The sequence below is a fragment of the Giraffa tippelskirchi genome, chromosome 9 (assembly GCF_054371585.1).
Source record: "Giraffa tippelskirchi isolate mGirTip1 chromosome 9, T2T-mGirTip1v1.2.pri, whole genome shotgun sequence".
NCBI lineage: Eukaryota > Metazoa > Chordata > Mammalia > Artiodactyla > Giraffidae > Giraffa > Giraffa tippelskirchi.
In genome coordinates this window covers 134296809-134309430 of record NC_137283.1, presented here as the reverse complement: position 1 = coordinate 134309430, position 12622 = coordinate 134296809, and the positions used below count along the sequence as shown (strand labels likewise).

Genomic DNA, 12622 nt, shown 5'->3' with positions numbered 1-12622 from the left:
ATGGCTCCTTAATTCTGAACTCAGGATATTGTATTTGATGCTATGGAAACAAACTTTCCTCCTGATGGTAACAAAGGGCCAGATACAAGCCTCAAAGCCCATGAGCCTGCCTGGTAAAACAGTCTTTCTTGTCCATGTAAGCTCTTTCCTAAAGACTTTTATGTCAAATGATTATTTATAAAAACTATTTTATTCCCAGTAGAAATTAAAAACTGAAATTTTTAGAAGTTCTCCAAACATTAGTTTCTTACAAAGGAAGTACAATAAATGTACCTATGTGATTATGGAGAGTGATTTTGACATTTACATATTCAAGTCCAGTAAATAATGTCTCAGAACTCCAGAAGAACACCAAAATAGTGTATTTACTTATTTCCATTTCAGTCCAGTATTACACTGTGGCTATTTAAATACTGATCACTGATAACAAGTAATGTTCTTCAGCTTTTATTCCCATATTTAATTTTTTATTTTTTCAATAACAATGATATGAGTGATACCTAAATTACGGGTGGTTAATGTGATTTAAAACTTTTGCATTCATACTAAGAAAAGACTATTCTACTACTGCATTAGTAACTTATATAATAATCATTTAATTAAGGCTTTAATTGAGATAAAGAAATTGGAAGGATGCCTCATGATACTAAAGGATAAATAACAAGTAAATATTCTATGTCTGCACTACTAGATTCATATAAGAAATACCTTCAGTTTTTGAAATTCTACTTTAAGATGTAGTCATATTAGATAAATAAATATATAAATTGTTTGTCCTCAAAACAAATCCAAAAGTCTAAGGGAAAAAAAAAAAGTATGTCTTATCCTTAACATCTGTAACCAAGGAATAAAAATCCCAAGATAATCATTATTATTTTAGAGTTGTTTAAAAGGCAGTTTTAGAACAATTATAATATTAAAGACTAGGTCCTTATCACTAGGGTTTAACTCTTTTACAATAGAGAAGTTTAGTAAAACAGATTCTGCCGTATTTTTCCAAAAAGAGACTGCCTCCTCAGCCTACTAACACTGTGGCACTCCAATAGTATACTCTGAAATTACTCACTCAGCTTGCTAATAACAGGAAGAAGTCCGCCCCAAGTGTGTAAATATTCTGCCCTGAAACCATCCAAAGAAAATAAGAGGGTAGGAGGTGTTTCAAACCTGGGTAATGAGAAAGAAAAAAAATGTGTAAAGAAGAAAGAAAACACAGATCCAGTGAACATTTTCCACTGAGGTCGGGATGTAGTCTAAGGTAAACTAACAAGCTCAACAAGCATCTTCATAGAGTATTTTAGAAATGTCTATATTTCTATATATGATTTTGTATTTCATCATGTACATTATCAAATAATCCTGATTGAGCACTCATACCATTTTCAGGCACCATACAGACACCATCATTTATGGTTCCTGCTACTCCAAAAGCTAGACGAAATGCAACCAAAATTCAGTAATATTTTTCCAATTTGCAAGAGAATAAATATTAACAAAGAGAATATTCTAAATTATGTTCTTGTTTCTACTAGAACAGCTTTATAATGTTTAACAGTTTGGAAAAATCATTATTTTAAATACATAATATATTTCTGAAGATTAATAATTCAAATTATATAGATCTCAAGTGGAACAAAGATAAACATGTCTAACATTGTCACCAAATTTCCACTTTTCGAATTCTACACAAACCTTTCCTGATGACCTTATAAACATAAGGTATTATATAAAATACTTAAGACAAAAAATAGAAAATACAAATTATAAAAATTATGTAACATCTTCTCATAGACATGTTATCCTGCAAATATATAAGTGAACCAAAAACTTTTTTAAAAAAAAGCTATAAAGTAATTTGTTATAAGTTCAACTTGAAAAACTTCAAATGAAAGTAAAGATCCTTTTTTCCTAAGAAGGAAGACACAAATTCTTCTACCCAACACTCATGAACATTAAATATTCATAACCTCTCTTTTTTTGTCCAGTTTCCAGACCAGGGGTGGGAAGTGGGGGGTAGGGGTTGGGAGGTCCGGGAAGAGGGTCATGCCATAATCACTTCTATACCATCGATGCCAAAAGAAAGCCTAACTAAAAATAATATTTATTGAACCAATGAATAACTATTATTTTTATCTTTTCAATTTGGAAAGAGAAAGAATGGTACTTCTATATAAGAAAACATTAGTATCTCAGAATATAATCTTACCCTGCTGGACACTGTGGCTCATCAATGCTGTCACATTCTTCTTCTGCCCAACTTTTCTTCCCTAAAATATTTTCAACAAGTACAGTGAGTTGAACACATTCAACAGAAACAATGGTTGTGATGTTTGTGAGACAGATTAGGACACATTCCAAAAAAAAAATGTTAACAGGTACATAGATCATGTGGGGTGTGATTCTTAGGGAATAGAACAAATAGTTATTCTATTTCAAAGTAAGAGTTAGTTGATATCAGGAATTAAAGAATGAATTTATAATTGTAAGACTAAAACATATTGTTGTATTTGTGAGAACCTCAAGGCACCTTTTCCATTTTCAAATTGTCATCAATAATATTTTCAGCCAAAATTTATAACCTTACTTCTATCCACCCACAGAATCTTCTGCCTTAGTTCCTCTCATACAGAGTCAAGTTCTGTCAAAGAATTTCAAGGAACCCTGCCACACCTAGGAAAGACATCACAGTAACACCAGCTTACACAGAATCTTAGGCACTAACTTCTCTCAACGTCAGGCAGACACTGTCCTCGTTTACTATGAAAGAACCTGTTACATAGTCAGCCAAGACTGTGAAGTGATTGTTCCACAAATACAGCATTAAGTATGCAGCTAATATCAAAATAACATGAGGGTGTAGTAGCAGCAGAGTGTATGACTATAGATAAAAAAACTAGCCGTGTGTAGACAATCATGATTATTAGGCTGGGTGATGCAAGCTTTAGTACATATTCTCTCTATTCAGGTATATATGTTTGAAACTTTCTTTAATAAAATGCTTTTAAAATATTTTTTCAGCCAATATGGTTCGTCAATAACTATGACTTCTACTGTAAAAAAATACACCCATGCTAACCCCCTCTGAGACCTAGGAAGATGTCAGCCTGTGTCGGAACCTGGTGAGGGTACAACCTCCTGACCTTGGCACACGGATCCATAGTTGATACAACAGTCTCCCTTGTCCTTGCAGTCATCTGAACAGGAGCAGAGGCTTTGGGACAACCTTTTCTCACCACACCTGAATTTGCTGCAAGTCCATATCCGTTCTAGAAACAAATGTCAACATAACACATTTTATGGTCCAAACTCAACATGTCCAAAATGAACACAGAATTGTCTTCTAGAACGTGATCTATGAGAGATGATGGACCATTTCTTAACACTCAGTGACTTACACAACTTTCCACCACAGTGGTCAACCTGAACTAACATAAAATATGTAGGCAACAATTATTATTTCATTAAAAATCCAGAATCTCATCATTTTAAAATGCAAAAGCTGAATGAGAAGCAAGTCCCAAAGAGAGGGAATATATATGTATTAATATATGTATGGCTGATCATTTTGCTGTAAGGTAGAAACTAACAAAACACTGTAAAGCAACTATACTCCAATAAAAATTAATTAAGAAAATAAAAAATAAAATGTAAACAGACATAATTTTTATTATACAACTCCCACGTCAATCTTGGCTTATTCCACCAGTCATTGCAAGAGTTCTCCAAATTTCTCTGAATTTGGCTCACTATCATTTAAATGTTATTATTCTATGGGCTTCCCTGGTGGTTCAGACGTAAAGAATCTTCCTGCAATGCAGGAAAACTGGGTTTGACCCCTGGGTCAGGAAGATCCTCTGGAGAAGGAAATGGCAACCCACTCCAGTATTCTTGCCTAGAAAATTCCATGGACCAAGAATCCTGGCAAATTAAAGTCCATGGGGTTGCAAAGAGTTGGACATGACTGAGTGATGAATACTTTCACTTTCATAGGTAAAGAAGATCAAATCAAACTTTTCACAGTCTGATAGCTTTATTTTAAAGTTTAGGTGGACATCTTAAGAACTCTCGCTTTAATAAGCCCATAACAGAAAGAGTCATATATTTTTAATCAGCCTTTTTGAACTTGGGTGAAATGCAAATTAGACTATATAGGCTGTCGGCAAACACTGAAAACCAGCACAGTGCTGCCAGTCATAAAATTTTTAACAAAGGCAAGATATGTAAATTTTGTTTGTGTCAGGAAATACAAAGGACAAATTTTTAAAAATCTCAAATGGGTTAGGTAAATCACATACCTAAAAGATACAGAACTTTCCTTTACTCTTTACCCCATCTTTTCCCCTGCACATTTTTACCTGGTTCTATACATGTCTCCTGGTAATCTAGACAGCAGTTTCCAAGGTCAACACAAGCAACATCACAGCGGCAGTTTCCAAATGTTCTCTCAAAACAGCGACCCTTGCAACTCTTAACTGAAAATATCGAATGAGTTAGATGTTTGTAATCATTACATAATTACAAAGCAAACATCAACTAATATACCCTAAGTTCGGTATTGAGTAGGTTTAAATACTTTTTTAGAAAACACAGATGGGATGGGCAAAAAGTTAATCAAGAATCTTTTCACAAATACCTATAGAAAGTGATGCAAACAGAAGGCAGTAACCTTATATACCAAGTTCGCAATTTTATATTTTGCCATAGAAACAAAAGGTAATTTTTTTCTTTTATATAGTATAAACCCTATAGGGGCTAATAAAACTTAAATACATATAGAATATTAAATAAAGGAAAAATAAGAAGAGCTTGTTCTGAATATTTTACGTGGGATTCTCTAAAAACTGATAATGTCTGAAAACTTCATGAAGACAAACCATACCTGACTTACATCACCCTCAGTCTGGTGTAAAGAAGTGATGTGTTTGTGCAGAACATGTTCTGCAGGACTCATCTCCCATCACACCTGATTTGTCCATTGCACCTTCAGATCCAGCCTGGCTCCCTCTGAGAAGCTTTCCCAAACTCCCCTTGTCTAGATGCTTTTTCCATTTTTTAAAGTTTATATGAAACCTTATCCTCCCTTTCAGTCCCTTAATTTCATTTGTAACTAGATCTTTTGGTTAATAACTCAGTCTCAACCTGGACCACAAACTTCTTAGAAACAAAGACCACACCTGGATGCTGCTCAGCACACTGTATCCCGGGTATCCAGCAAGAGCCTTGACTATAGTTGGTACTACTAAGTTTTTGTAAAATAGACAAATGCCAGATGTGGAAGGAAAACACTTTGCATTAAAAACAACTTTACAAGACAAGGAGAACAAATGTATGGACATCAAGACAGGGAGGAGGGGTGAGATGAATTGAGAGATTGAGATTGACATATATACACTACTGACACTATGAATAAAACAGATACTTAAAGAGAACCTTCTGTATAGTTCAGGGAACTCTACTGAGTGCTCTGTGGTGACCTAAATGGAAAGGAAATCCAAAAAAGAGGGGGCATATGTATAGCTGACTTTCTTTGCTGTACAGTAGAAACTAACACAACACTGTAAAGCAACTCTACTCCAATAAAAATTAATTAAAAAAATTTACACTGTAACTCTACTAGCTATCAAGAATAATCTAGATTTAATAAAAAATAAATCAGGATGGTAAGAAAAACAATCCACTTGTAGAATAATGGAAGTCCAAAAGGAAAAAAAAAAGGAATAATCCTTGCTCTTGGTTGTAATGGTCCTCTGACCCAAGAAGACACTGTCACAGACTTTAACTCTCATTTGATACCAGGAAATGAGGCAATTTTAAGGACATGAAATGACAATAATAATTTCTAGGGTCAAAAACACTAACTTCCCTGATCCAAGGGAGAAAAACTATTATAATAATAGCTATTATTTGCAGATCATTAATATGCTTCCATTAACTTAAAAAAGAATATGTATTTCACCTTGAGTTTAGATTAAAATTGCTGTTTTCAATCACTCAGTTTTATTTTTATGTGCCAAAACTAAACTCAAGGTGAATTACTTAGTGCTTAAAGGCTACATAGGTGAACACTAAAATATGCAGCTTCTTAATTTTACTAAACGCTGATATGCTTGCTCTGAATTGTTGCTAACTAAATATATAAAATTACTACATTTCATCCATTTTAAAAATAAATGACAGCTTAACAATGACTAAATTTTTTTTAAAAAAATGACTAATAGTACAATTATGGAATAGTTGAATAGAAGGATTTGTTCAGTTTTCAAAACTGAATTCCTTAGGAATTCATCAGTGATTTAAAAGGAAGACCATCAATGATTTAAAAGGAGTAAAAATAAAAAACTACTTCAAATCCAAAATAATGACTGCTACAATGTATTATGATTCAAAGTTTTATTATTTATAGTGATCTTTCCATGCTGGTGAGATTTCTGAACTTCATAAAATGAAAAATGTAAGTAACAGCTTAAAAATATCACTATTGTTTTGAAATGACTGCACTTCTAAAAGACTTACAAGCATGTAAGGATGTTTCCAGCTGCCCAGGCATACTGTTTACCTAGTAACCTCAGGGCTGCTCCAGCACCTAACGCCTTAGGGAGAAAAAGTAGAAGTCCCTGGAGGAGTCAGGAAGAGAGGCTCCCAGAGCCCAGCACAAGAACCTGTCATCCATGTCTGCTTGTTTGTATCTTTGTTCTTTTTTGTTGTTTTGAGGTTTTTCACTTTTTGGTTTTTTTTTTTTGGTCATAGCCCCTCTTTGTTGTTTTGAGATTAAGTTTTGCAAGTAGGCAGTATACAGCTAAAATAATAAAAGATCTTCAAGAAGAATGCTCAAACTAGCATCAAATTTGCAATATCTATGGAGTACTCACCTCTAGAGGTGGAAATGGCAACCCACTCCAGTATTCTTGCCAGGAAAATCCCACGGACAGTGGAGCCTGGTGGGCTACAGCCCATGGGATGGCCAAAGAGTTGGACACAACTGAGCATGCACCCATATGCATGGAGTACTGAAGGGATTAGGACATAACTATTGCCTCAGTCACATTCTCAAGAAGGCTATTACCCCCACCCACGCAGAGCACATACATACACCCATGCATAAATGAATTAGTATAGTACTTACTTTCTTTGGCACAGCTTGGTTTCAACCCAAATATACAACCAAGAATTGTTGTTAACACACAGACTGACAATACCTGTCAGGAGAAAAAAGAAAATGATGTAGTTTCAAAGCCCTTTTATTTCTTCAAATGTTTTATTTCTTTAAATGCTTCTAAACATGTCGGTGCTGCTCTGTTTCCTGATCTGGGTGCTGGTCACACGACGTGTTCACTTTGTAAAAACTGAAACTGCACATTTACGCTTCATGTACTTTTCTGTATGTATGTTCTACTTCAACCAAAAGTTTACTTAAAGATTAGCAAACAAATCAATGCCCTCCTAGGTTCATGTAGTCAGAAATTTCCCAGTTGATGCAAGTGAATCCAGTCCAAAAACTTACAATTAAAGAAGAGGAAAGGAAAACCTAATAAGAGATTCAATTTTCTGCTTTTTAATCCATAAAAGGTAATATGATAATATCAGATGCCTCTTTTAACAGTTTTGTTACACAAACCTAAACAGTATCCTCATGTGTACTGTGACAGCTTGTGGGAATGAGCAAGAGACAAGTTCGAAAGATTACATCCAAGACCCAAATGTTACCATAAACTAACTATGTATAGATTTGGGGCAGGTCACTTTAACATTCTAGACACCAATTTATTCACTTATAAAATTTAAGGGCTGGACTCCCTGGATCCCTAAAAATCTTTCCAGTTCTAATATTTTGCCACCTTCTCATTCTCTAATACTCTGGACTTTGACATTTTAATATAAGCGGTTACACCATATTCTCCCAAGAACGATGACAGAAGTTTGTGAGTTAGGAAAAAAAGGAGCAGAAAAATCCACAAAATAGTCTTCAATATTTCTCAGTGGAATGGAGCTCCTGTGGCAGTTCTCTAGAATGTCACATTTCCAGACAATCCAACAAAATCTGCACTGAGCACCAACTACGTGTAAAGATTATGTTATGCACTGAAAAAAAGAGTAAGAGATTCCCCAGGGAGCTTCTGCTTTTCGGGAAAAAGCAAAGTCACAAATGGCTCATATTTGGTTGCTAAATTCTACCATGTTTAAAGAAGAAAGGCTAAGGTGTTTAGTGAGAAGGAGGTCAGAAAAGGTTTCACCAAAGAAGCCTCTCAGCTGGGCTCTGAAAGGGGGAAATGATGGTGTGTTACTGCCAGGCAGAGCTGATGGAAAGGAAGAGAGGACAGAGTAGAGGAAACCCAGCATAAAGCAAGGCCTTCAGCATGGAAGGTATATGGGAGGCAGCAGGTGAATAATGAGTAGCCTCCTTTTTGCAGGAACCAAGAATATGAAAAGGGGAAGAGATGTAGTATAGAAAGGTGGTGTGGCATTTCCCAAAAAACAGGATGAAGAGATAAAAGAGCCAGGAGAAAAGGGTAAATGGTGCAGGGTGGATGGTGGGTAAAGGCTTTAATGTTTTCTGAAATCATTCCCTCAAATAAAATATACTGCGTATTGACCATATGCTGGTCTGTAGACTAAGTACTGGGTACTTAGTAAAAGGGAGACATGACCTCTGTCCTCAGGATGCCTACTGTCAAGGCCCTGAAGAACTAAAGAGAAATTGAGTGGCAAGAAAACTAAGGAAGCAGGTCTTACTCATTTCAAAAGAAAATGAGGGTAAAGGAAAGAAGAGTAAAAGAATAGTAGGCCTAAAATGCAACAGGGTCTAGGTCAGTTTCCTTTTTAGGAAATCAAAAACCTAAATGTACATATGTCCATTAAAATAAATAGCCATCAGAAGAAGAACTTGAACAAACAAGTAAAGAATAGCAAACAGAACAAGGTATCAAAAGAGAATACTAATAGGTTTTCTTAAGCCTTGATTGTATAAAGCGACACAAACTTATGGAAAGGTGATTCTAAAGGATCTATCAAAAAAAAAAAAACCTCTCTTACTGTCAACTATAAATATGTAGGGAAAAGAAAAAATAGTCAAACTAATCTATATTTAGCATCCTGTAATAAAATCCCTTGGACAGAAGAGCCTGGAGGGCTATAGTTCATGGAGTTGCAAAAGAGTCAGACAATAACTTAGCGACTAAACAATAACAACAACTTAAACCAAGAAAATTAAAGTTTTATTTCTTTGTAATAAACCTATCAAGAATAGTTTGAACAATGCCATATCTACATTTTATCTTAAAAATCATGAAGCTTGGAGACATATAAGAAAAGTTGTTGGAATGTTTTGCCTCTATGTTAGAAGAATATTTATTTGGAGTTTCCTGCTTGTTTAGAGGATCTGAATTATTTCTTGGATATTTAGTGAACCAAAATAGGTACAAAGAAATCATTCAATCTTTCTTTTGTTCTCACCGATTCCCTCAAATACAGCGATATTAACATTATGCATATTATTCTTTATCAAGTACTCATCTAAATATGTGGCTACTGTGTGAAATCCTTTTGCTAAAGGCCAGGGATGCAAATGAAAGCAATTCCTATCCTGCCAGAGAAACAAAGTATGTGGACGTTAAAATGAATGATTACAATAGAACTGGACAAGAGCTACAGTAGAAATATATAAAAAAATGTTAACATGCTAACAGTACAGTGGAGAGAAGAAAAGGAGAGAACAGTTATAAAAAGACACACAAAGAGAGAGCTGGACAAAGAAGGATTTCCCCTTCAATTAATAAAGAATGTCTGAGTGCCTGTATTATGCCTTGGATTTCAATTCTGTAGAGAAGTACAAAATTAAAACAGAAAAGAATTTGTGGTGAAATCTCTAATCTAAGTTGATAATCTACTCAGGGCAACAACTCTAGAATTTGTTGATGATAAAGACATGAGATAGTGAGAAGCAACCCAAGAATTAATGTACATAGTGACAATGTGTCACCCATGCAAAGGTGCAAAAACTATTTTTTAACTGTACAGGCTAGTTGTGGTTTATCAACATGACGCCACAAAGTCCTGCAGCAAAACTAGACTGAACCAGCCAGCTTCAAGATGGTAGATAAAGTAGGATAAATGTCACCACTTTCCATGCCTTGATTTATCTCTGTGTTTCCATACCAACCCTTGAGAGCTGGACACTGGCCCTGACTCATCTCTGTGTTTCAAAAGCACCTGGTGTTGAGCAGATGCTTTGAAGTTTTACTAAGAGAGATATGTGCTTTGAGAGCACACAGTGGTCAACCGCTCTGAACTGGCCCTGACTTGACCACAGGATCTCGCCTGTGCAGATGAAACCTGGAGATGTCCAAGAGTTACCTTTGCTTCATCACCATGCTTCATCTCTACCTGGGGGGAAGAGGGGGATTTGTACTCTGCTAGGCACAATTGGTGCCGTGTGCAAAGAAGCATGGAAGACTGTGTATGCCCCTGCTGCCCCAGAAGTCTCCACCCCTTTCCTAGAGTCCTGATGTCCTGTCTGCCTCCTGACCCTTAAAATTCCCTTACTCCCCTCCCTTCGGGGAGAACGTACCTTTAGAGCATAAACACCCTTTCTCCATTCTCTGGTCATTGAGTAAAAGCCTGTTTTGCCTGCACCAAACTCAGTTTCATTATTAGCAGCATACACCTGAGTGGGAAAGAACTCCTTAAGCAATCAGGGGGTGGGGGGAGCTTTGGTTCAGCTAGGGCCCCAACAGAGGGGCCTGGTGTCTAATTCGGTAACAGATCTATGCAATGGTGCTTTGTGCGATGCCAGGGAAGGAAATCATACCGATCTGGGAAAGAGGAAATAACGATGGTGGCAGTAAGAACCATCACTTGTACAGAACAGTAGTAACCATCCCTTCTGTGGTACTTACTACGTGCTAGGCACTATTCTAAGAGTTTTATATCAAATCATTTAATCCTTACAGTAACACTGAGACACAGATGATTGTGTTTACCGAGTTTAAAGAAATAGCTGCAGAGAGGTTAGCAACCTGCCAAGGATTACAGTTCATAAGTGACAGGGGTAAGATTCGAACTTAAGCAGTCAGGTTGTAAAGGGAGTGGGCAGTTGGTGGGGGTGGGGGGGCCAATGGAGTGGCTGAAAGGTGGCCTTTACGGCAGTCAGTGAGAAGCTGTTGAGGCATTTGAACATGGAAGTAACATGACTGGATTTATAAATTCTAGAAAGATCTTCTGGCGACACTGTGGAAGTCTGTGCTATAAGTCACTCATCTGCCTGCTTTCTCTCAGGAGATGCTCTGTCCTCCTCTGGTCCCTTCCTCACTCCCAGTTACTGCAACCTGACCATGCTCTGAGAGATCTGTTTATCTGTCTGCCTCTGACTGGACTGTGAGCTCCAGGGAGGCATGGATTTATTTACTCATCTTGGTATTTTCCAGGCCTAGCACAGGGCCTAAGACACAGATGTTCAATAACTGCTGACCTGAGAAACCAGTAAACTAATTAAACACAACTTGGAGGAAAACTATAAACCTCCCCCTTTTTCTTCATGTGAGTTGACAAAGGCAATCAGTTTGTTAAATGCCTTTGTGTCTGCTTTATATAAAGGGTGCCTATAATGAATAAAGGCAAAAAGCAATTTTTTTAAGGAGATGGAAGATGGCTGGATTTGGTATTCAAATGTGACAGACCCCCCCCCAACTTGAAGATAAATTATCTGACCACATTGCCTATCCGTCTTCTGACCTTTGACCAAAGCTGCATACTTCTGGAAACCACTCTGAAAGAACTCAGACCACGACACTGCTGGAGCCTTCAGGGGATTTCCTTTCCTAGAGGATGAGGATTAGATCCTAACGCAAAAAAATCTGGTGCCAAGAAACACCCACTGGAGACTCAAAGATATGAGAGGCTCAAAGATAATGTCTTGTTCTTGAAGAACTTTGAAATGTTACAAAATTCAATACAAAAGTTAGAACAACTGCTTGAGTAGATGGAGCAGACAAAGTTAAAGACCAAGTTCTAACTTCTGTGAGCCTCTTACACACAGCATCATTTTAGTTACATTTGACCTCAATGAAGATTCCTCCAAATGGCAGTGAGATCTTATATAACTGGTCAAACGAAAATGGGGAAAAAAGACACTAAGCCCTGGGCAAGAGCATCACTTAGGGGCAAACCGCATACCCAACCTCTCAGTGAAACCTAGAACTCTGAAGAAGATGACATCTGCCTGGCAGAAAGGGGCTCAGTTTCAAAACGGCAAGGGCTCAAAGCTTCCACAACAAACCCACATACGTTTAGGATCAGTATACTGGAGAACCCAGAAGCTAGCATGGATATTAGTGATCCAGAGTAAAGTTTATCTCACTCTGGCATTTTAGGGATCTTCAGCATAACAGGAAGCTGAAGATAACAGGAAGCTCCTCCCTGCCGACTTAATCTAAGCAAACTCTAATCAACAAATTCTGCCTCTATTCAACCTACCTAATCCTTCAGTCCTAAACGTCAATGAATCACCATGACTCACCCATCATTTGAGGTAAACTTACAAAACAAAATGAACAAAAAGAAAAGATCTAAGATAAACAACAAAGGAAAAAAAAGGAGAAGAGGAAAAAAATATTTAAAACAAACCCATCTA

At 36.7% G+C, this 12622-nt stretch overlaps 1 protein-coding gene across 3 annotated transcripts in view; it reads right to left on the bottom strand.

The window, feature by feature from the left end:
* The window catches only part of ENPP1 (ectonucleotide pyrophosphatase/phosphodiesterase 1), a 72651-nt gene that overhangs the window by 30304 nt on the left and 29725 nt on the right, over positions 1–12622 (bottom strand). For all 3 annotated transcript variants that reach the window (XR_014065648.1, XM_081530635.1, XM_081530634.1), the window contains exons 2-6: positions 7121–7193; positions 4353–4469; positions 3138–3263; positions 2204–2264; positions 1067–1164 (exon numbers count right to left, since the gene is read on the bottom strand). Coding sequence is in view for 2 of the 3 variants with exons in the window: in XM_081530635.1 (XP_081386761.1) it covers positions 1067–1164; positions 2204–2264; positions 3138–3263; positions 4353–4469; positions 7121–7193 (475 nt within the window). In the remaining variant the exon portion in view is untranslated. The remainder of the gene's footprint in view (positions 1–1066; positions 1165–2203; positions 2265–3137; positions 3264–4352; positions 4470–7120; positions 7194–12622) is intronic.